This window comes from Hippoglossus hippoglossus, chromosome 5 (assembly GCF_009819705.1).
Source record: "Hippoglossus hippoglossus isolate fHipHip1 chromosome 5, fHipHip1.pri, whole genome shotgun sequence".
Lineage (NCBI taxonomy): Eukaryota > Metazoa > Chordata > Actinopteri > Pleuronectiformes > Pleuronectidae > Hippoglossus > Hippoglossus hippoglossus.
In genome coordinates, this window is record NC_047155.1 from 1,117,835 (window position 1) to 1,142,834 (window position 25,000).

At 43.3% G+C, this 25,000-nt stretch overlaps 3 protein-coding genes and 2 long non-coding RNA genes across 7 annotated transcripts in view; 1 reads left to right on the top strand and 4 right to left on the bottom strand.

Annotated features, from left to right (window-relative positions):
• Positions 1-1,254: 1,254 nt before the first annotated feature.
• On the bottom strand, positions 1,255-6,949 carry LOC117762208. Of its 2 annotated transcripts, none has more exons than XR_004613964.1 (3): positions 6,774-6,949; positions 2,582-2,690; positions 1,255-1,424 (listed from the first exon to the last, which is right to left on the bottom strand). It is a non-coding gene; the product is annotated as an uncharacterized LOC117762208 (long non-coding RNA). The 2 variants fall into 2 exon arrangements; XR_004613963.1 differs by lacking the exon at positions 6,774-6,949 and adding an exon at positions 6,377-6,451.
• Positions 6,950-9,038: 2,089 nt separating this feature from the next.
• Positions 9,039-25,000, top strand: part of eif6 (eukaryotic translation initiation factor 6) — a 21,374-nt gene continuing 5,412 nt past the window's right edge. Inside the window, exons 1-7 of one of the 2 annotated variants that reach the window (XM_034586723.1) lie at positions 9,039-9,144; positions 9,370-9,502; positions 10,655-10,740; positions 10,905-11,080; positions 11,247-11,423; positions 11,585-11,769; positions 12,226-12,944. In XM_034586723.1, the coding sequence (XP_034442614.1) occupies positions 9,396-9,502; positions 10,655-10,740; positions 10,905-11,080; positions 11,247-11,423; positions 11,585-11,769; positions 12,226-12,235 (741 nt within the window). In that variant the 5' untranslated portion in view covers positions 9,039-9,144; positions 9,370-9,395 and the 3' untranslated portion in view covers positions 12,236-12,944. Of the gene's footprint in view, positions 9,145-9,369; positions 9,503-10,654; positions 10,741-10,904; positions 11,081-11,246; positions 11,424-11,584; positions 11,792-12,225; positions 12,945-25,000 lie in introns of those variants that run through there. The other variant, XM_034586725.1, reaches the window with a different exon arrangement.
• Positions 13,615-14,754, bottom strand: LOC117762209. Its single transcript, XR_004613965.1, has 2 exons — positions 14,669-14,754; positions 13,615-14,602 (listed from the first exon to the last, which is right to left on the bottom strand). It is a non-coding gene; the product is annotated as an uncharacterized LOC117762209 (long non-coding RNA).
• Positions 14,860-21,870, bottom strand: map1lc3a (microtubule-associated protein 1 light chain 3 alpha). The gene is made up of 4 exons (XM_034586728.1): positions 21,668-21,870; positions 17,965-18,020; positions 17,314-17,420; positions 14,860-15,828 (listed from the first exon to the last, which is right to left on the bottom strand). Exons 1-4 carry the CDS (start codon positions 21,705-21,707, stop codon positions 15,666-15,668), a joined length of 366 nt encoding a protein of 121 aa, XP_034442619.1. The 5' UTR covers positions 21,708-21,870; the 3' UTR covers positions 14,860-15,665.
• The window catches only part of dynlrb1 (dynein, light chain, roadblock-type 1), a 2,324-nt gene continuing 93 nt past the window's right edge, over positions 22,770-25,000 (bottom strand). Inside the window, exons 1-4 of the mRNA XM_034586730.1 lie at positions 24,930-25,000; positions 24,240-24,315; positions 23,591-23,758; positions 22,770-23,353 (exon numbers count right to left, since the gene is read on the bottom strand). The exon at positions 24,930-25,000 is cut by the window's right edge and continues 93 nt beyond it. Of these exons, the coding sequence (XP_034442621.1) occupies positions 23,310-23,353; positions 23,591-23,758; positions 24,240-24,315; positions 24,930-24,932 (291 nt within the window). The 5' untranslated portion in view covers positions 24,933-25,000 and the 3' untranslated portion in view covers positions 22,770-23,309. The remainder of the gene's footprint in view (positions 23,354-23,590; positions 23,759-24,239; positions 24,316-24,929) is intronic.

The window sequence follows — 25,000 nt, forward strand, 5'->3', positions numbered from 1 at the left end:
TTCATGTAAACGTTAACAGAAATGTTTTTTTAATGTTCGGTTCAGTTTGACTGTCCCATGCCAATTATATACCAATAACACAACGTTCTGTTAACAATGAAACGTCAATAAAAGTCAAACCTTCATGGACTGTGACTGGGTTTCATTGAGCTCAGGGATATTATCCAGATCTCATCTGTTTGAATTCAGTTTATTTTGTCTCATACATTAATTAATTTGTTTATTTATTTTTGCTGTTTTCTGAAAAATGCTGTTAACTTTTTATATTTAATGTATTTTTGACATTTCTGTTCCTTTTCATTGCTCGTTGTTCTCATCGTGTGATGAAGCACAAAAACTAAACGGTCTCTGATCAGACTCAAACATCTGCTCATCGTTTTTATGATGAACATCACTCTGCTGTTAACATGTGCATTTCATAGTTTCTCCATCGACCTGATTCCAGATGAACGAACAGCTTCGGGGCGTCGGTGAGATTCTGTTCAGGATCAATCCACCACATGTGCAGGACACGTCTGCCGGCTGGTGTTTTGCTGAAATGTCCCTTTAGGGATAAACATGCATCGTGTGAAACCACCTGTCCAGTGACGAGGCCGGACTCACGCCTGCAGCTGCAGTTTCATTTCATCGCAGTTTAATGTCACTTTCACAGGAAGCTTTGATGTTTTCAAACTGAGGCTAAATACATGATTTGTTCTTTATGTCTGTTTGATGAATTGTTCTGTTTGACAACCGGTGTCACTGCAGAGCGACGGCCTGATGGACCTGCACCTACACAAGGACGCACGTGCACACGGGTGGACACACGTGCACATGGGTGTCTGAAATGATTTGTCCTGAGCATCATCAGTGTTCATTGAATCAGTATTTTAAGTAAATAACAAAAGGGCTTTGTGTAGTTTCATTTAAGATCCACAAGGAAATTATCATCAGGTTGCCTTCACTTTTCAAAATCCTGTTTTTGACATAAAGATGCAGGTAAAAAGAAATGTGGGTGAATCTGGAACTGAAAACACAAACACACGGACATGGTTCTATCTTTACAGAGCTGTTCCTGTGAGTTTATAGAATATGTGATTTAATACACTCTTCTTTGGTTCCAGTAGTTTTACTGAAGAAACACAGTTCATACGGCAGCGCTCACATCTGTTACACCTTTGTTTCAGGGAAAGAAACAATAGAAAAGTGGATTCATCTGTTTCCCCGGAGGTGTTTGGACCTGGAGCCATCGTCTGTTCTTCCAACTCGTCATCAACGCTGCAGGACTTTATTTAAAGAATCACATAACACAGCTTGTACAAGGGACTCGTTCTTCAGTGGTCGAGCTGCTGCACCAGAACCAGTTCAGTACCAGTTAGTGCAGGAGATCATGAAACACATGTCGTCCACCTTCCTGTTTCCCATCCTGCACTGGGGCAGCTCTCCTGTGGAAGAAAGCAGCGTTATTGAAATACAGCGACAGTTCAATAGTCTGACATCAGTGAATATGAGCTGCAGTGGGAGAAGTACACAGATTACTCAGATCTTTACTGAAGTAAAAGTACCAGTAATGTAGAAATACTCCATTACAAGTAAAGGTCCAGCTTACAGCCTATAAGCCAATCACAGAGCTCCACATCATCTAAAGTGGACTGCAGTAGGAACACGCCCCCTTTTCCAACAAGCCGTCCAGCGAGGACAAAGTGTAAGAAACATTTTAATCTGTGGAACGCAGAGGTTATGATCTGAGTTTAATTCAACGTGAAGATGAGATGTGGGATATTTCATCGGTTTATAATGAGTCTGATTGATGAGGTTTCTATTAGATATCTACTTCAAATAGTACAAAACATCAGTGAGTGTTAAAGCTTCACTTTAATTATTGACCTTTAATTAAATTGTCTTGTGATTTTATGTTGAAACTTTCCATTGGAATCGGATGAATGAATGAAATGTTGTTTTGGAGTTTTAATGTGAGAACTGAGAGTGAAAATATAAGAAATAACCAAGTCAATGGTGAGAAGTTAAAAAACCAGAAACAAAGCTGTGCTACATAAATGTGTTTTCATTTCGGAGATGTTTCTGAGATCCTCCGTCGTTTCTCACGATCGTACTCGTTCTACTACTCAACGTGTTTGGGTCCGACTCGTTCACAACAGCAGGAAAATGTCGGGTCCATTCCTGTGAGGGGTGGACGTCTTCGTCTTCTACGTGTACAGCTCCTCTTCTTCATCCTGAGATATTTATTATAAATTATATTTATTTTATGTTAGAAACCTCATCAACACGTCCACTCGCTCACTGGGAAGTTTCCTGCATTGTCCTGCTATGTCCAGAGACACTGACTCAGACATTTGTTCTCACATAGAGAACCTGGAGAACATGTGAGGAACATGTGAGGAACATGTCAGGATTTCAGTGCATTTCTGAAAGCAGCTTCATTTATTATATTTTTACTGTCCTATCGTTCTGTATATTTTTTATGTTAAGTCTTGATGTGAAACGTAGAAGTGGAATAAAAACTAATTCCCTCTGAAATGTGCTGGTGAGTAACTGAGAACTGAGTAAAAGTACTTAGTTACTCTCTGATGTGAGGACAAACCTTCAGAGGCGTCGTCGGACTCGTGATGTTTTTCATCCTCGTCTTCTCTCTCCTCGGTCTTCTCCTCGCAGCTCTGCTCTCCGCCCATCGCAGGAAGTCACAGCTGGTGCTGAACACACAGGTACAGACACAGTGTCCAGTAGTTTAGTTTATGAACCGTGACACAAAGCACAGCCCAAACCAACGGGTTTCAAACTACAACCAGCAGCGTTTACAGAACTCTCCCTCTCCGTGTCGGTGGGCCACGTATCTGCCTGATTCTCGGGCTGCGTCGACCTCGGAGGCCGTTTGGTCTACGGAGGATTTTCCTGCTTACGTCACCAGCTTGTCTCGCTCTTGACGTTGTGCTGTTGTAACTATCTCAGAATCAGAAATACTTTATTGATCCAGAGGGTTTCACTTTGGGTCCACGTTGGGATGAGCGGCAGCAATTCTGAGGTTCACGACCAAGTGCCACAACAAGACGCCATGACGCCGGCATCACTACGGCGACTATAAGCCTTAAAGCTCCACACGGGGAAAAGTCAAAGGACAAATAATCGGTGCAGTCTCATTGACTTGTATCTCAAAAAGACACCGGAAGCTTTCAGGAGCTGAAATGAGATGGAGAAGGGAGCGAGGGAGCAGAGACAGATCTTGATGGAGTGGAAGAGAGATGGAGATAGAGAGGAGGAGGAGGAGGAGGAGGAGGAGGAGGGGGGAGATCACAGCCTCCCCTGTTATCAGCTCGGACATCTCTAATCCTGTCCAGAGTGATCCGTCCAGGACGCCAATCCAATCAAACGCAGCACAATCAGTTTAGCGGACGCCGCTGATGGGATCATCTCGCTCTGCTTCACACTTCACACGATCGCTGTGCGAGCCGTGAAAGCTTTCAGGGCCGGCGGTAATGCATGCTGGGAAATTGCACATGATGGGGACGGTTGTCAGACGTCGTCGTTCACGAGACAAATTGAAAGACCAAGGTGAAAGACGCCCGGCGGCACAACAGGGCTGCGGCTAACCACTTATTCTAACTGCGGATTCATCTATTGATTATTTATCATCGACTGTGTCTTGAATTTATTATAAAGTATATTCTTGATATGGAAATCCTGATCCTGATGGCGTCAGCTGATCGAGGACTATGATAACAACCAGACTTCTTGATAAACAACATGTCTCCTCACCTCTTCTACCATCAGGAAGTCCTCAGTTCCTCTGCTCCTTCATCTCCATCACACATTCTGTAGAAACACTTTAAACATGAAGTTTCAAACTGGTTCTTCTCATGTAGTGAATCCTGTTGTTGTGGTGATGTGTTCAGTTCCCAGATAAAACCATGTCGGACATCGGCAGGTTTCACAAATCTAATCTTTATTCTTGTAAAATCACGCCTTTTTTCCCCCTAATAATATAGCAGCTTTCATCTTGTAATACTTTGACTTATTCTTGCCAAATTACGATCTTATTCTCGTAACATTATGACTTATTTTCCTCTTGAGATTGCAACTTCTTTTCCTCATATCGTCACTTTATTTTTATTCTCGTAAGACGCCTCGTAAAGTCTCCCAAATATTTCTTTTTTTCTCGTAGACTTCTATAGAAAGTAAAATGTTGCATCAAGTGGAGTCGCCCTCTGCTGGTCATTCCACAGAATACAGGTTTCAGGCCCTGCCATATTGGCTTCACTTCTACACTCATTTCCTCGATGAAGCTCGATGTTTCTCCACAGAAACAAAAAGCTGCTGAGTATTTTCACGAGAAGCAGATTTTACTCAGCTCGGTGACGAATGGAGGCAAAGTGTCGGCGAGCTGCAGTAAATCCAGGAGCGTCTTTAAAATGAGAAATCAGCTGCCTGTGAAACGTGTGGCGGCTGAAGCCTCAGTTTGTCTGCGAGGGAATAACTTGTGATAACTTTCACATAAAAGTTGATTATGGGATTCACCTCCGCTTCGCTCTGAAATATAACATCAGAGAGGGAGCGTCTGCCGCACGGACATAAAAACATGGCCACGGCGGCGATGAAGCAGCTCAGGTTCCAGGAATTTACTAACAACGTCCAAATCTCTTCCTCCTCGGACGAGATGTTGACGAAGTATTTTGATGATAAAGTTCAAACACTGAAGTCTAAATGAGATGATGTCATCTGAAGGTGACGATCTCGTGTTATTAAAGTGATGAACAGAGCAGCGGCAAAATGACAAAGACTAAAAACGCTTTATGAGCACTTTAAATAAATCTGCCATCTTTTATTGTTTTTCTATATAACGTGTATTTTATTGTTGTCGATCTCCACATCCTTCATTCATGAACTTCAGAGCCTCTCCATCAGAATCCAGTCGCCTCACTTCCTCTCCACAGCTGTCGGAGAGAGAGCCGAGCTAAATATAGCTGCTTCTGTCAGCTCCTGTTCTGTTGTGACTCCAGCGCCTCCTTATCTCCGTCACCGCTCTCGCTCTTTTCGCCTGGAAACCAAGTGAATCTGTTTTCTCTCCCAACCCGACTCCACAGCCTCACGCGACCCACAGCTGCAGGCGTCAGCTCAACCATCGCTGTTTTCACACAGGACCTCCGGACGATGTCCAGAATATTGTGCCTGGACATTTTCTGGACTTTGTGTTTCTCATCTGGGAGGTTGATCGTCAGTGTGTGGGGGACATTCAGAAAAGAGGCGGGGCCAAAACCTGCGTCTCCGTTATAATCATTGTCATGAAAGGTTCAGCGTGAAGGAGTCATTCACATGTTCAGGTATCGAACATGTGAACGTAAAAGTCCACTTGTCTACGAAACCTAAAGCTGTCATGCAAGATAATTAGTGACATCTAGTGGTGAAGTAACATATTACAAACAAAAACCACGCAGACATGAAGTCTGAAAAATAGTTTTCAAGAAAGTTCCAGAAAATGTCCAGAGCAGCTGACTCAGACAGTGACTGTTCTCTCGGACAGAACCTCTGGGACGATTTAAGGAAATGTCCGGACTTCAGCGCAGGTCTGAAATCAGCTCTGTTTGTTCTCTGTCGTGACCTGACACTTTAAGGGTTGGTAGTTTGATTCCTGGGGCAACCCTGCTCACGACGGGCTACATGAATTCATGGAAGGAGAATTTTCTATTAAACGTTGTGTTTTGTTTCCTTCTCCTCCAGTAAATGAAAGTCTGTGACATGAATGGAGTTCACCCACTGGGAGATCCTTCAGGTAAACCAGCTCACACCAGCAGATTCATTCCAGCCCAGTGACTGACTGAAGCTTTAATCCTCCGTGTTGAGCGGTGAACCAGGCGTCTGCCACAGCCGCTCACTTGATCAGCTAATGACCGATTATCACAGAAATGACCACGTGTGCTGGATTCAGCTTCTTAAATCTGAGAGGAAACAGAACCAGGCATTTTAAGGTTTGGTAAATTATAACGTGAACGTATTCATGTTGTTTTTATCAGTATTAGTTTGACATGACGCAGACAAAATAAATAATTCACTAATCGAGAAAATAATCCATTAAAAAAATGTACAATGTAACAAATTCATTCTTGTAACATAAATATTACTTTATTCTAGCAACACATTTTCTTGCAATATAAAAACTGCTTGTAATAATATTTCTTTGCTCTCGTAATAAAACGTTTCGTAATATGACTTTATTCTTCCAATATTGTGACTAAAATTTGGTAATGACTTTATTATCCTATTACCTCAGCCCCCCCCCCCCTAAAACGTTTCTAATACTCATACATCATAATAGAGTAGGATGAGAAGAAAGTAATATTATGACTGTATTGTTGTATTAATATTGATTAATTTAATGTGATATCACCTTTTTCTCTAAACCTCAGACCCTCTGGTTGAAACGCTCCAGATGTTTCCAGATGTTTCCAGGTGTTTTCAGGTCAAACTGCACAAACACAACATGCAACATGTGTGTAAATGTGTGTAAGTGTGTGTGTGTGTGTGTGTGTGTGTGTGTGTGTAGACCTAAAGGTTTTCAGAGTGTGTGACATGTTTACAGCAGTGAGAGCTCCGCCCACACACACGCACACAAACACTTTCTCACAGGAACAGAGACACACACTCACACACTCTCTCTCTCACATGCACACACACTCTCTGTCTCTCTCTCTCTCACACGCGCACACGCACACACTCTCTCTCTCACGCACACACGCACACACTCTCTCTCTCTCACACGCACACACGCACACTCTGTCTCTCACCTGATCTCCTCTCAGCTGTTTTGTTTCCAGGCAGAATGTGAGGGAGAGAGGACCCGTCCACAGATCGTCCACCAGCCACAGGATGTCTCACTCTGAGTCTTTTACCAGACACACCGATGTACGTAGAGTTCAACACAGCCGGGAGTAGAAGTCCCATTCATTCCCTGAATAGATTTGAAATACCAGCCATAACTTTTTAACCATCCGAGGTAGAAGTCTGACATCACCTGCCTTCAAAGAAAAAGTTTTGTTTACTCATTTCAAGGAAAACTCCTGCACTACCCACAATCCTCGGGTGTAGGAGCGGCGTCCCTGATTGGTGGAGCTCGCTGTTTAAGAAATCACGTGCAAATAGAAAAAACATGTTCAAGTTAAGAAAACAACTGCTTCAATTTGATGACGCTGCAGAAAGCCCATGCAAACAGAGAAAACGACACACGAGATGTTTCCAGGGAGAATTATGAACCTGCTGCAGTTCAATGTTCTGTGAGGTTCCATCACCACTGAGGAGTAGCAGCAGCAATAACACAATACAGCATTGATATACACTATATACAAACACACACGACACAAACCAAAATGGTTGCAAAACGCTATTAAGGACAAGGTTCAATTTAAGAGGCAGATGGAAGTCGTTAACAAAAGATCACTCGCAGTGTATTATGGGATGTGTAGTTCGGTAATATCAATAAATTAATTATTAATAGTATTGATATCATGATTATTATTATTATTATTGATGAAACATGGACACTGAATGCGAGGCAGAGAAATATAAGTCAGAGTGATACATCTGGCTTTAAGCACTACGCCCACTCTTTGTCTCCTCCTCTGCCCCCCCCCCCTGCGGCAGTGACGTCACACAGGTGGCGAGCTAATGGGGCGACAACAAACAAGACGTCACGCCGAGCGGGCGACGTGATTGGCTGAGAGAGCAGAGCTGCACGAGGACAGAGGAGGAGGAGGAAGGAGACAGCTCCTGTTGCTATGCAGGTTTATTATGAGGAGGAGATTCACACACACACTGAGCACAAACACACATTCACACACACACACACACACACAGTCACACACACACACACACACACACACACACACACACACACACACACACACACACACACACACACACACACACGCACACACACGCACACACACACACACTGAGCACAGCAGGGATATCATCAGATCATCAGCTGAGTTGTTCATATTTTTATTTGAGTGTCTTATTGTTATTGGGATTCTCTTCTTGTATTTTAACTTCTTGTTTTTATTGTTTCTCTTATTTTCTTCACTTGTCAGAAAACGTTATTATGAAAAGTGTTATTTTGATTCAGCACTTTGAAATAAAAACTAGAATATCACTCGATCTTATTCCTCCAACCGTCTTCATTTAAAACTAATCTCATGTTTTTGGCTCATCAGTCCATAGAACCTTGTTCCAGAAATGGAATGTGGGGAAAAGATCGAGTTGAACTGTTTATGATTCTATTATCACGTTATTTAACCATGACAGTTGTAGTTGCTACCTTTTCCCACTTTAATTAATAAAGTATTATTTTATTTAGTTGCTTGTGACAGACGTGCAGATGTTTTAATAAAGTTGTTGAACGACAGCGAGGATCAGTGTGATCATGGTTTTCTAATAAAGTTTTTTTTTCACTGGAGAAGATTTCACTGAATTTAGTGATGATGAAATGTTTCTCTATTTTTTTTAAATAATAAATAAAATGATACATAATGTATTATAATACATTAATATTATATAGAGTCTAAGACAATAACATATAAACGTGTGTAAGAACAATTACAGGTCAGTGTTTCACTGTTATATTCGTTTTTTTATAGTTAAAGATTAAAAAATAAGCCGAGTTCTAATGAGATATTTTAATTTATTTAGTATTGTATTTTATATAATTCATATATTTTATATTTTAAAACTGTTTTAATCTATAAAAAATTCAAACTCTAATTGTTATAAAAACAGATGGGGAGTTTGAATGAGACATTTTTTTACACGCAAAAAACATATATATTAGATATTAACATTTTATAGATTAAAACATAATCTGAGTTTTAAAGAGATATTTGAATGTGATAAGAATATTTAATCTATAGGATATTTTAACTTTAAATACATTAAGTACTACTTTATTTAAATTAAAGATATATTATATATAGATGAAAACAGATGTGGAGTTTAATGGGAATGTTTGTAATTCATTTTAAGCTTCAGTAAAATCTCACCGTAAAGTTTTGTCGTTAAATTGTCGCTGTTTTCTGACGCACTTCCTTACGTCAGCCGGAAGCGGAAGTGCACACGTGCGGTAGCAGGGAAAACCACGCTCTTGAGGCCGCGAAACTTTCTCCGGTGAGTTCTCGTGTTTCCCCCGAAGCTCCGGAGCCTTCGGACCCGTTCCACTTCGGACTTCTCCCGGTGAGGCGTCGCTGGGACGGGACGCGGCTCGCTCCTCGTGTCCCCGTGTCCCCGTGTCCCCGTGGGTCCTGCGCGAGGAGCCGCAGCTCGTGTCTCACGCTGGTTTTCAAACACTTTCATCTTCAGTTGTTTTAAGCGTCGTGATCTTTGTGTTTCCAGCGTCACAGTGAAGCCTCGTGTTCGTCATGGCCGTCAGAGCTTCGTTCGAGAAGAACAATGAGATCGGCTGCTTCGCCAAACTCACCAACACCTACTGCCTGGTGGCGATAGGAGGCTCCGAGAACTTCTACAGGTGAGAGGGTCTGCTGCTTCAGATCATCTGATCAGTCAGTCAATCAATCAATCAATCAATCAATCAGTGCAGGAACTCAGGGTTGCCAGGTCTGCGTTTCAAAACCAAAACAGTCCAATACACTTTTAGCTGCAATCACTTTTAAAGTTCTACAGCATCACTGTTGGTAAATGTCTCATAATATATATACATAATATATATTAGATAATATATATTATATAATATAATATAACACTCTAGACCAGAGGTGCTGAGCTGTGGACCCCCCCCCCCCCCCCCCCCCCCCCCACTAGATGGAACATATTCCAGGAACCCCCTCATGTATGTGAAATACTTTGACAGTCTGGTTTTATACACTTATTAATTATGTGATACAAGAACACAAGAGAAATGTCTGAGGAATATATCAAACCTGCATTAAGGTTATGATCACCATGACAACACAGACTATATGATGATCTTAATGGGAAACCTGGGACGCCCCCCCCCACCTGGCAGTTTGCTGTGGAACCATCTGAGAACCACTGCTCCAAACAACCCGGGTCCTCAAATGTATGATTCCACATAGTTTATACAATACAGTTAATAATGCATTACTTAATCATAAACTCATAATAAATGTGTTAGTAGTCTGTGTATTTACTCTGAGCACTTTACCTTTTAATATATAGATTATTCACAATATCTACACTGATGAGCCACAACACAAAACCTGTGATTGGTTGTGATTTCACAAGACGACAGTAAATACATAAATCATAGAAACAGGGACTTCTTCACATCCAGGCTGGAAACGGAGAATAACAACAGTGTAGTTTGTGTTTTATGTGTAAATATCTCAAATGTACTGAAATAAAAGTTCCAGCTCAGCTGTTTATCTTGAAGAAGTCAGTAAAACAGGTCAACTCCACCTGTGGACGGATAATTCAAAAGTAGCTCAATTCCATGGTGAAATATCAGACCTGGCAACCCTGAGCCTCTGACGTCATCACTGGGTTAACTCAGGTGAGTCGGCCTCAGTCACATGATTCACCAGGAACAACAACAGTTGGTGAGGAGTCGTCGTGGCGACGGCTCGGCCGCGTGGTGCGTTGACTTGCGGCTCGGTGAAGAGACGACAGTTTGACGGTGACGTGGTTTGTGTGTCCGCAGTGTGTTTGAAGGAGAGCTGTCAGAAACCATCCCGGTGGTTCACGCCTCCATCGCAGGTTGTCGCATCATCGGGAGAATGTGTGTGGGTGAGTAATGCTCTGCAGACACACACACACACACACACACGTTTGTTTCCTCTTTCGTCTACCTGTCTTTACTCTTGTTTTCTTTTACAACATCGTCCACATTGCGAAACACTTGTTCGTTGTTCACTTTTTGTCGTCTCTGTTTTGGTTTGTCCGGTGATCAGGGAACCGTCACGGTCTTTTGGTGCCGAGCAACACGACGGACCAGGAGCTGCAGCACATCAGAAACAGTTTGCCGGAAGCCGTGAAGATCCAGAGAGTCGAGGAGCGGCTGTCCGCCCTCGGTAACGTCATCGCCTGCAACGACTACGTAGCGCTGGTCCACCCCGACCTCGACAGGGTGAGACTGAAACACGCACCGCAGCCTTTTTATTCTTTCGTCTTTCTATTCTTTATTTCATGGGGTTTTCCGAAGAGCCGTGAGGATAAACTAAGTAAATAAGATAAAGTTGTGAATGTCTGTTTGTCCACTAATCACCTTGGTTGCGTCTCCTTCTCCCGCTCAGGAGACGGAGGAGATCCTCGCCGACACCCTGAAGGTGGAGGTTTTCCGTCAGACGGTAGCAGAGCAGGTCCTGGTCGGCTCCTACTGTGCGTTCAGTAACCAGGGAGGCCTGGTCCACCCCAAGACGACGATAGAAGATCAGGACGAGCTGTCATCTCTGCTCCAAGTTCCCCTGGTGGTGAGTATCTGCCAACCCCAACAGCTAACCGCTAACTGGCTAGCTTCAAGTTCACAGCGACCACATACACACACTTCCTGTTTGAGAGCGACGCTGCCCCCCGTGGTTAAAACAAACCATCAAAATTCTTTATGCGTGAGTAAAGCTGATTTCCTGTTCAGGCCGGCACGGTGAACCGGGGCAGCGAGGTGATCGCCGCGGGGATGGTGGTCAACGACTGGTGCGCGTTCTGCGGCCTGGACACCACCAGCACAGAGCTGTCCGTCATCGAGAGCGTGTTCCGACTCAGCGACTCGGCACAACCCTCCGCCATCGCCACCAGCATGAGGGACTCGCTCATCGACAGGTGAGTCACGCCTCCACGCTCAGTTTTACTTTATATTCACTTCCAAAACATTCAGAGGTTTTTATTTCTGTCCTTGTCAACATCAAACTTAACAAGTCACATGTTTCATCACATGTTAATGAAATAAAGTCTGTGCATTTATTTAAAACAGCTCAGATCTGACCCACTTTTTTTATTGTTGACACAGACGGACTCAGTCATGACACACACACACACACACACACACACACACACACACACACACACACACAGAGATACTGACTCAGGCATGTGTTTCTCACGAGTTTAAATTGGAGGAACTGTCCTGACGTCTGAAAGCAGCTCTGATGAAGCTGCAGGTCTGAAGCTGTGATGAAACCTGCAGCTTCATGTTTCCACAGAAGAAGCAGCGTTGTTGTATTTTTGTTACGGGAACAAAGAGACGTTAAACAAACCTCCTGTTCTCTCTCCCATCAGCATGGCCTAAGCCATCTGTCGCCGTTTCCTGCCGTGGAGGAGCTGTGCTGCGATCGGCCTGGTCTCGCGTCCGACGCGTCCGCCTGCTGGACTCGTTCAGACGTCCCAGCGTCCCCTGCAGCTGTATGACATCATTTTCAATCTTCACTGAGACCGTCGTCGTTTAAAAAAAAAAAAAATCATCTTTCTGCAACGAAATCACCCGAGTAAAATAAGTTTAAAGGGAAGTCGGCCGCACTCGCTCGTCAGCGGAGGTCGTTTTCCTCAGAGGCGGCCGTGAGGAAACCTTTCCACACGTTGAGGAATCAGATCTCAGCCTCTGTGTCTACGACGTGAATATTTTTAACCAGGTTGAAATGACTCCAGAAGTGATCAAATAAAATCTAATAAATTGTCTGTGGTGAAATGTGTCGGGAGCAGAGTCCGTTTCCTCCACAGAATCACAACTGCTTCAGTTGGTGCAGCGAGGGCGCCCCCTGCTGGCTCGTGCCTGTTGTCACTGTTGTTGCTTTTGTGTTTCGTTTCCTCGCCCTCCACACACAAGCGACACGCGCTCCTTAAAACTGTCATCAACGTTTCCTGTCGCTTCTCTCGATGAAACTGTAAGAATATAAACTAAAGACGTGAATTAAAGACGTTATTAACCGAGTGAATAATAAGCTTCCTCACAAAATGTCTCATCTGTCTTTGTCAAATAAAATAAAATCACCTTCTTTTAATCTGTTGGTTTTTCTTCGGGGGATGCAGGGAATTCAGAATTAAGTTAAAACTGAAACATTTGACTTTCAAATTTTTCTAAACAACTTATTTGAAGATGTAAAATTGGACAATAGGAAGTTTTTTTCAATACTAATAGTTTATGGACTAAAACAATTACTGGGGGGGGGGGATGACCTGCTTGTAAACTATTAGCATCTCGGTTGAGCAACTGCAAGTAGATAATGAGAACAGAAGTTTACTTTGAGTTAACTGATGATATTTAACTCTGCTGTTCACGTGACTGTTTTAAATCTTTTATCTGGTTTGTTTTCAGATAAAGATTTTAGATTTTTAAATATCAATTTCCTTGCTTTCAACCTTAAGCACCGTTAAGAGTCAACCTGGAAACTCAGAACTGTTCCAGTCATGGAAACAACCTGAAAATTCATTAAATGGCAAAATATTAATAATCTCAATTGTCCTGGAAATGGAAATCTTTACTGTGTTTTAGATATATATTGTCTTTCCGACTGGGAGCTTCTTGTTGGTCTGGTGTAGTTTTATTACAGCCAATCACTGAAAGACAGACATCACACACTGAACATGACATATTAATAACCTCATGACTCCTGCTGATGCTCAGAGGAAAGTTCAACACAGGTTCATCTGCACAAAACACGAGGAAAACACTTTAAAGGCAACTTTTTTATTATTGTTTACTGGCAAATGCTTTGAATAAGGTTGTAGCAATGAGTCTATATACACCCTCCATGTCAGAAAGCCTAAAGGAAACACTAATATATTGATTATATGATCGTTTATACGCACACAGTTTTTTTGTTTGTTTTAAACATACACATTTATTTTCAGTTTTTGGTTTGGGAAACATCGAAAAAGGAGTCCTAAATAAAACAGTACATTTATATTTATAGCATAAAATCAATATACATTATAAAAACTGAACATGCAGTGTTTGTAGTGCGTCATAACCTGTTTTTGTCTAAATGAACGAAGGCGACAGACGAACAGATACAGAGAAGATACAAAAAGAAGAATCATTCTTATACAGTAAATCTGAAAAACAGAAAAACTCTACGCCAACTCTTATATTCGTATTAATTTATGTGCAAAAGAAGCTCATTCGTTTCCTACATTAAATACATTGTATTATGTCTAATGCTCAACTCTATGCTACCATGACACACGCAGCAATCTTACAAGCTCCGTAACACGAGGCCCAGAGGAGCCACCCCCCCCCCCCCCCCCCCCGCAGTGGAGAAATGATATTGAACCAGCGCCTCGGTTCACCTCAGCTTCACCGGGGTCTGGTTACGTTCCGGCGTTCGGCTCAGGCCGCCGCAGCTTTTCTCATTATACAACACGGCATCATTTTATTGATGCTGAAGCAGAAACACAGCGTCAGAACGAAAACGTCACGTCCCAGTCCGTCCCAGGCCGGATCACAAATCTCTCACTTGTGTATTTTCACTCGATATTTCTACTACTCGAATAAAACCAAGCGTGGAAGGCGAGTGTTTAACTTAACGACTGTTGGATGAGAGAAGCGCGTCCCTCAAGCTTTCATTTGAAACACTTGTCAGTGATTCTCCATGTTGTGTTCTACTTTTCTTCTGGAAGGTAAGAGGTTGTGAGTGTCTACGTCATCTTTTCCAAACGTCTCAGTTTCTGCTCGTCCAGAACTAAACGCACACTACGAACTGCACAGGTCACATGCTGCCTCTACACTGCCCCTACTGTCCACGTGTGTACTGCGTCTTGCAGATGTGTAGTGTTAGCTTCTGAGGACATAAGGGACACAGGACACGTGAGACAGCCGTGACGAGTGAGCGTCGCTCTTTAAATCTATCTCTGTCCTCTGGTGTATTTGTGCTTGCGGAGCGAAAAGCTTTACAGTGAAGTGGGGCGCTGCTGTCATGTGTTGTTCAAACCCACAGGGGGCGTTATGGGACAAATATTGCACATGTAAAATTACTGTCGATATGAACGACGTCGCCAGGATTAAAGTTACGTTTCAGCCCGATTGTCAGCTACTCGGTAGCCAGGAGCGAGTCGGCGAGTCGATCTTCAGGCTGACGGTAAATGTACGATTCAAACAAACTCGGACATCGTTATGAAACACAAACTAAACTACAGCTAATATTTCAAACTAAAGACACTAATTAAAAAAATCTAAGGTGTGAGTTAAAGAAGTGAGAAACGTGAAACAGTCACGATATATTTAAATCGACCTTCTGAACATTAGTGACTTCACTCGGCCGAGCGTCAGATCTGATCCTGAGCGATGACGAGTTGTGTTCGTCCGACACCACCTCAGAGTCTCAGACTTTTAGACTCCACATGAATAACTTTAAGAATCAATCAATCAATCAATAGAGCTTTAGTGGAACTTTGGTTGTCCCACCCTTTCAAAATAAGAGACCTCAGAGAGAAAATTAAAGACTGATTTATGACTCTGGCGACGACCTCTGGCTTTTATAAGTCGTGATGCGTTTACTGACCAAACGATAAAGGTGCTCGATAGAGAGGGGGAGGGTTACTGACTGACTGGGTGAAGCTACGTGGGCCTGGGATGTGACACAGCAGAGAGGAGCGTGGAGCTTGTGGTTGGTTCTAGTTCCTCTCTTGCTTCCGCCCCCATCATCTACCCTCCCTCTACCCCCCGAAAACCTCCCGCTCTCCCTCCCCTACGCCTCACCCTCCCTCCGCCCGTCTCTCCCTCCCTAGCAGCCGAAGGTCTCCTGCGAGGCGTACACCATGTAGAGGAAGCCGTCCTCGTCCCGCTCCTGCTCGTAGATCTCGGAGATGGGCGTGGACACGGACACCATGCTGTGCTGGTTGACCAGCAGGAAGAAGGCCTGCGTCGGATTCAGTTGCAGACGACGCCTGGAGGGGGAGACGGGGGGGGGGGGGGGGGGGGGAGACGGGGGTGAGGATGACATAACAGACAGGAAAGTTACAGTGGAAATCATTTTTCTAGTTAGAGCTTTTACTTCATTCATTCATCATGAGTCTCATCATGTTATTTATCTTCTGTCTGTTACTGCTTTTTGTCCGTTCTCTTCTCTTGATTTAGATTTTCCTCACATCACTTTTTTTATTCATGAGGATTTGGATCAACTTCTGTTTTGAAATGTGCAAAATAAATAAACGCGACTTTCAGAAAAATTACGTGTATTTAAACTAATGTCGTCCACCTCTGGGATTTACCGACGGGAATGCGACGCTTGAACATCACGACAGTGTTCGACGCACCAACGTTCAAATAGAAACGCAGCCCTGGTGTGTTTTCACTGAGACATCAGATGTTGGGGACACGTCTGGGAGCCAATCAGATCCAAACAACAAAGGCCAATGAGGGAGCTGAGACAGGGAGAATCTGACCAATGGAGGAGCAGCAGACAGGTGCAGTAAAGTGTCCAAATCAACACACGTGAGCCGAGAGACAACGTGTGGAAAAGGTTTCTGGACCAAACTGAAGCTGGAGAAGTGGATTCTGTTACAGGACGAGTTTGAGAAGTTTCTATGGACGAAGAAAGAAACTAAAGCCACGTTTCTCATCCACAGCAGGTGAGTGTTTGATTCTCCACACACATGAACTCTGTTAAATGTCCCCACAACTGTGCCTGGACATTTTCTCTTTCCCGTACGAGACGTGTGTGCCCCTCCAGATCATTTCAGGAGACTAACAGGAGTTCAGTGCAGGTCTGAGAGAAGCTCGAGCCTGTAACTCAGTTTAAAGTTAGGTTTTTTTAGAACAATGTAAAAGAGATGTGTCAGTTCTCTGCTGTCGCTCCATGTTTCACCTCCTCAGTCTCCTCCCTCCTCACTTTACACCTCCAGCCTCGTGTAGTCGCTGCTCGTCTGCTCCAAACATTGTTTAGATCTGAGGAGGGATCTGAAACCTGCCGACCGGCTCATCCCTGGATTCATTTTGACAGGATCAATTCTCATCACCAAGACAAGTGCCTTTACATTTCTGCCTCGTCAGCATTCGAGTCTGATGAGGATCAATGGCTCCGTCCAGCCGACACGTGTATCAGTGATTCTGCTGCAGGCCACGGAAAACCTTTATTTACTGCTTTGTTCTGTGAGTGAACGTACGGCACGTCTCAATCTGTCAGCCCTGTGCTCGTCAGCTGCAGCCTCAGCAAGACACACACACACACACACACACACACACACACACACACACACACACACACACACACACACACACACATGCATTCAAACAGGCAGCTCCAAATATAAACCACATACCAAACATATACCTCAGTGACTTTAACCTACTGTGTGTGTGTGTGTGTGTGTGTGTGTGTGTGTGTGTGTGTGTGTGTGTGTGTGTGTGTGTGTGTGTGTGTGTGTGTTTACCTGATGATCTTGACCAGCTCGCTCATGTTGACGTGGTCGGGCACCAGGAACTTGGTCTTGTCCAGGACAGGTAACTGCTTCTCTCCCTTGTACCTCTCGATGATGACCTGCGGCGGCGGCACAACAGTGACTCAGTGGCGTCTACGTGCAGTTGTGTGTAGAACAAACACAATTTTCGAAGGGAAAAACAAGTGAACACATCTCAGCCCATAGACCGTAAATCAAGATGGACGACGCATCTCCACCTTCTCCCACTGTCCACAGATGAAGGTAAAATATCTCAGCTCAGTATTTATATCGTCAAATAAGTAATCAATCAAATATCCACACATCACAATCTGTCTCATCGGGCTTCACAGGGTGCGACAAACATTTATTCAATTCTTTTGTTTGGTCCATGTCCCATCTGCTAACATGGAGGAGGCGGGGTCCCATTAGGCAGCTGTCATGTTGTTCATCTTGATCTACAGTCTGTGGCTTAGCCCTTCGTGAAACTGCTCACTTGTCCTTTTGCTCCTTAGTGAAAAGTTGAGTCTTAACTCAACAAACACATTTAACACAAAACTCTGTGTTTCCAGTCTTTACGCGAAGCAAAGCTGATCTGAGCTCAGGCGTGTGCTGCTGTGTTTGTGTGTGTGCTCAGCAGCTTACAGGGATCTTGTTGGGGTGCTGCTCACGGATCTGCTGCACCTCTTTGCACCGGTCAGCTGGGGACAACAAATCAGAAGAGCACATTTTTAAATAACCAGCTACTATCTACTAACAGTCTGCGTTTGACTTGAGATCCGAATGAAGCACGAACTCAGAGAAACACTTCACATAAACATAACGTTTCTGTGAGGAGACACCGCTCAACTCTTTAATGACGGCTGATCCTGCAGCTCAAAGAAATGTCTTGTGTGTAATGTCCACGTCTCACTGAGCTGTTTATCCTTCTCTGACCCACTGCCTCCATCCTCTTCTGATGATGTGTGTGAATGCAGTGATCAATCACTAATACGTACGATAAACACGCAGATTAACATGCATCTTGATGAGACTTTCCAATTTGTGTTCCTGACCCTTCTCTGTTCGTGTCCTTTCATTCTCTTCACGAGAACATCTTGATCTTTGTGGTCTGAATTTACGTATTTCACATCTTTGCATATAATTTGTGTACTTGTGAATGTCTCCTTTAATTCCAGCTGCAGTAATCCTGGGTTTTCTGCACCTGCTTGAGCTCGGTGCGATGTTTTTACCACTTAACTCTGCAGCACACGCTTCCCTTTGTAAGCTGCCTGCTGCCCGGCTACAGAGACAGCTGTGTTTGAAACCGGGACGGGGCTCCGAGCTCAGAGACGCAGTGTGAATGGTTTCTTTGTGGAGGTCTGAGGATGTGTTCTTTCCTCACAGTGGGAATTGTACTTAATTATTACTAGAATATTAGGATACGACCACACTACTGGGTTTTGGTTTGATATTTGGTTTCATATAAATTCTGCTCCAGGTGTAGTTAAGTTAGATTCTGTATTTTAACAACGGTGCAGCTGTTGACATGAGTAGGAGACGAGATATTAATCATTCACTTATTTGTGTACACATGCATGTCCAGTGTACGTGAGGCCCCACGGAACTAGTTTAGTTAAATTCACACCACATAAATATAAAAATATAAAAATGTGTGGGATGTGGTAAAACCAGTAACGGCTTATTTGAAACACCCAAATCTAAGAGAAAAAATAAAACACTAACATACAAAGTCTTAAATACAGGTTATATATTAGTATACATAATAAATAAATCAACTTTATTATTATTATTAAAGTAGAAGGATTTAGATTCTTCTTAATCCAGAAAAAACTAATAAATACTGAGTGTCTTAGACGGCAGCTCCTAGTTGAATAAATACTACCTCTGTACCTGCGTGACTAACGAGGACACCACCACTAGTTAGAAAGTCAAGGTCGGTTATAGTTTCATAACATGTCATGTGTGAGCAAGGCTGGTGACTCACAGCTGATCACAACTCACTTTATACCAAGGTTCTAACCAGATAGTCTACAGGTCCCATGTGTCTGTCCCATGTGTCTCTGCATGGTCTCATGTGTCTCTGTATGGTCTCATGTGTCTCTGCATGGTCTCATGTGTCTCTGTATGGTCTCATGTGTCTCTGCATGGTCCCATGTGTCTCTGTATAGTCCCATGTGTCTCTGTATGGTCTCATGTGTCTCTGTATAGTCCCATGTGTCCCTGCATGGTCTCATGTGTCTCTGTATGGTCTCATGTGTCTCTGCATGGTCCCATGTGTCTCTGTATAGTCCCATGTGTCTCTGTATGGTCTCATGTGTCTCTGTATAGTCCCATGTGTCCCTGCATGGTCTCAAGTGTCTCTGCATGATCTCATGTGTCTCTGTATAGTCTTGTGTCTGTCCCATGTGTCTCTGTATGGTCTCATGTGTCTCTGTATAGTCTTGTGTCTGTCCCATGTGTCTCTGTATGGTCTCATGTGTCTCTGCATGGTCCCATGTGTCTCTGTATGGTCTCATGTGTCTCTGCATGGTCCCATGTGTCTCTGTATGGTCTCATGTGTCTCTGCATGGTCCCATGTGTCTCTGTATGGTCTCATGTGTCTCTGTATGGTCCCATGTGTCTCTGTATAGTCCCATGTGTCCCTGTATGGTCTCATGTGTCTCTGTATGGTCTCATATGTCTCTGCATGGTCCCATGTGTCTCTGTATAGTCCCATGTGTCCCTGCATGGTCTCATGTGTCTCTGTATAGTCCCATGTGTCCCTGCATGGTCTCATGTGTCTCTGTATAGTCCCATGTGTCCCTGCATGGTCTCATGTGTCTCTGCATGGTCTCGTATGTCTCTGTATAGTCCCGTATGTCTCTGTATAGTCCCATGTGTCTCTGTATAGTCTCATATGTCTCCGTATGGTCCCATGTGTCTCCGTATGGTCCCATGTGTCTCCGTATGGTCCCATGTGTCTCTGTATGGTCCCATGTGTCTCCGTATGGTCTCATGTGTCTCTGTATGGTATCATGTGTCTCTGTATGGTATCATGTCTCCGTATAGTCCCATATGTCTCTGTATGGTATCATGTCTCCGTATAGTCCCATATGTCTCTGTATGGTATCATGTCTCCGTATAGTCCCATATGTCTCTGTATGGTCTCATATGTCTCCGTATAGTCCCATGTGTCTCCGTATGGTCTCATATGTCTCTGTATAGTTCCATGTGTCTCCGTATAGTCCCATGTGTCTCTGCATGGTCTCATATGTCTCTGTATAGTCCCATGTGTCTCTGTATGGTCTCATATGTCTCTGTATAGTCTCATATGTCTCTGTATGGTCCCATATGTCTCTGTATAGTCCCATATGTCTCTGTATGGTCCCATATGTCTCTGTATGGTCCCATGTGTCTCTGTATGGTCCCATGTGTCTCTGTATGGTCCCATGTGTCTCTGTATGGTCCCATGTGTCTCTGCATGGTCTCATGTGTCTCTGTATGGTCCCATATGTCTCTGTATAGTCTCATATGTCTCTGTATGGTCCCATATGTCTCTGTATGGTCCCATATGTCTCTGTATGGTCCCATATGTCTCTGTATAGTCCCATATGTCTCTGTATGGTCCCATATGTCTCTGTATAGTCCCATATGTCTCTGTATAGTCTCATATGTCTCTGTATAGTCCCATATGTCTCTGTATAGTCCCATTATGCAATGAGCAGTCTGGGCTCCTCCCTCTGACCAGAATAAGGGGCCGTGGTTTGGTGTCAAATTACCACAGACACCACAGACATCACTGACCACGTGCTGTGGGATAATGTGTCAGCACATGTTGTTTTTCTGAGGGAACTCGAACTGTGAACTGGCTTCGTGGCCAATCCGGCTCCTGAGTTTGTTGTGTCAAAGCAGGCCAGGCTAACTGAGCTAGCATCCAGCCTGCTGATGCTAACGTGTCAGATGGAAGAATCTACTGGTTAAAAACACTGAACATGACGCGGAGGACATTAAACTAGTTGATTTAATGTTATTAATGTTATTAATGTTATTAATGTCAGTTATTGCTCCAGAGCTGCGTCACTTTCTGTCCGAATACATGATCCTTCTTTAAATGTCTCATCCAGACGCTGATTCAGCTGGTGAGTGAGGATCTGATCCATTAAACTCGGTCCCGGTCGCTGACAGACCAACAACCAGCCACCGTCTGCTAACTGACATGTAAACAACATGTAAACAACATGTAAACAACATGTAAACAACATGGAGCTACGCTAGGTGGCTAACAGGCCGACTAGCTGCTCGGCTCCCCGCTCAGCGGCCGCTTCCGGGCGGATAAACACACAGCGCGGCCCCGGTGACTTCTTACCGAAGGTCCTCCTCTGTTTGAAGGGTCTGTCGGACGGCATCTCTGGCGGGTGGTGACACGGGTGTGGGTCGGTGAATGTTCCGGAGCAGCCGCTGATGAACTCGCTGAACAGTGTTCGATTCCCCGATGAGTCTGAAGAGAAATCTGCTCCCGACCAACAAAGCGAGCCCACCCAGCGGTGACGTCATGCGCTGCAGTTAAAGGGGACGTTCACCAGGTTTCACTGATTTCGCAGTTCTGCAGTTATAAACTCTTAATAACAGTTTACACTCTTATAAACTCTTAATAACAGTTTACACTCTGATAAACTCTTAATAACAGTTTACACTCTTATAAACTCTTAATAACAGTTTACACTCTTATAAACGGTTAATAACAGTTTACACTCTTATAAACTCTTAACAACAGTTTACACTCTTATAAACTCTTAACAACAGTTTACACTCTTATAAACTCTTAATAACAGTTTACACTCTTATAAACTCTTAATAACAGTTTACACTCTTATAAACGGTTAATAACAGTTTACACTCTTATAAACGGTTAATAACAGTTTACACTCTGATAAACTCTTAATAACAGTTTACACTCTTATAAACGGTTAATAACAGTTTACACTCTTATAAACGGTTAATAACAGTTTACACTCTTATAAACTCTTAATAACAGTTTACACTCTTATAAACTCTTAATAACAGTTTACGCTCACCTACAGACACAACAGACACGCAATGCACAAGAAAAGACACATAATGATCAAATACAGACAGTTAACGGACAAAATAATGACACAAACCAACCAAATAAAGACACATATTGCCAAAACAGACACTCCACACCCATAGACACAACCAAAAAAGAGGCCAAATTTACCAAAAACAGACACACAATGACCAAAAAGAAGCACACAATTAAAAAAAAGACCAAAAATGGACCGACAAAGACATCGATCGACCAAAATATAGAGAAAACCAAACAAAATGACAAACTGCTCGACTGTTTATATTTTCACTTATTTCTCTTGTACTGTAACTTCCTCTCTGTCCGTCTACATGACAATGAACAGGATTCTGAAGAGCACCACAGAAAACAAGACACTAGATCATTTTCTCCATTTTTTAATTTGTAAGAAATAACCAACAGGAAGTGGACAAGACGAGAGCAGTCGAGTTTGTCTCACCGCTGACATTCTGCCCTTCAGCATCTTTAAACAACACAACAATAAATTACATCCAGAGATTTTCATGAAGGTTTAACTGAAACAAAAGATGTTTAACTCTAAAGAGTTGCTGTGGTCTCTCTCTCTCTTCTTTATTAACGTGCAGTTGAGGTATTTTAGCAGACGTGTATTTTTCCCATGTGCTAAAATACATACATGATGAACACATTGTCATAACAAGCATGATGCATAGAGAGGACATTGTAGTGGGATGCTAAAACATGGGGAAATGATCCTGTCGTAAAGGAGACTCAGTTTTAATCCTCCCTCATCTCTCGTCTTTAAGTTTCTTTGTTTCCGCAAGTGAATAATAAAAACTTCTAATAAACAGGTTCTGTTTCATTTAATGAGACAAAATAAAGTTTGTCTGTTTGATATGAACGACAGACGGAGAGAAATGAGTCGGGCAGCGGCTCCTCTGGTTCAGTCTGAGGGATTCTGGATGACGATCAAGAAATAATCCTTATCTGTGAAAGGAGGCAGAATAAATAAGATCACAGATCAGAACACATAGCACCGAAAACGTTTTAAACACGTGACAACACTAGGGATGGTCATAGAGAACCGGCCCTAAATTGGTACCAGTTCCTCATTGGTCAGCACTGAAATTTTGATAATCTTCCGAACCAACTGTACATGAGACTCGCACAGCACGAATACATGAGTGAGTGGATGGATGGATGGATGGATGGATGGATGGATACCTGGAGCGATCATGATCTCGTTCTTCTTTGAGCGGATCCGCAGGAACGTGAGGTCGTTCTGGGGGTCGATGTCTCTGACGGTGCTCCTGGCCTTCATCACCAGCTGGTGGATGAGTCCGGCGTACTGCACCGTGCTGGAGTTGTCCAGCGTCGTCTTGACAGGGATTCCTGACGTGACACAGAGGAATCATTCATTTAAAGGATTTCCATGTAACCAGAGTGTTTTTTAATGTTACATCTTGTTGATAGATGAATCAACAGTTTGTTCGGGTCCTTTTACATTTAAATCAAAATCATTTAGGTGAAGAGCTTTGTGAATATATTTAATGAGCACATTAGACTACTGCCTTTGTGGTTTTTTACATGCTTTGTCTCATATGTTGTGTTGTTCCTCATTGTCATGCATTGTACCTGTCTGTATGTACTGCTTGTATGTGTTGACTATAACAAGTCTTTGTATTTTAAGTTTAAGTTGCCACAGATGAAAATTGGCCTGTTGAGCTAAATCTGTCTCATTTCCAGTCACGTTGCTGTTGATTGATGAGCCTTGTCCCCGTCGACCTCTGAGGAGTGTTGATGCAAACAGGTGGAGAATGAGCGGATCAATGTGTAAACGTGTACATGACTGTGTGGTGTGTCTGAGCTTTACCCTCCGAGTTGACGATGATGATTCCCTGAACTCCTTTCTGACCCTGGATCCTCTTCAGAGTCTCTTCAACTTCAGCCTGAGACAGAGACACAGTTAGCGTCAGTTCATTCTGCTGCTGAGACCCAGTGTGTGTCCGCAACACAACACACACAATACAACCCACCACAATACAACACAACATACACAAGACAACACGACACACCACAATACAACAAATCACAATACAATACGACACAACACGACACGACACAATACAATACAACATACACAAGACAACACGACACACCACAATATAACAAATCACAATACAACACAACATACACAAGACAACACGACACACCACAATACAACAAATCACAATACAACACAACATACACAAGACAACACGACACACCACAATACAACAAATCACAATACAACACAATACAATACAACACAGCATACACAATAGAACACAACACGTCACAATATAATCCAACACACACAATACAACACGAGTGCAGCGGCTGTCAGAGCTGAACAGACACACACACACATCAGCACACCGCTGTTATTAACCATGACAACGCCCGGCTAACACGGTCCAGCTAGCTCCGGCTAGCATCTTCTAAAAGTCCCCGTCGTAAAACAGCTGTTACTGAAACGAGAACGTGTTGATATGACAATAGTGAATCTGAGTTAGTTTCTCACCATTTTCAAAGAGGGCGTGAGGAGGACACCGCGTCACAAACTGGTCCCGCTACACAACTGCTAACTGCTAA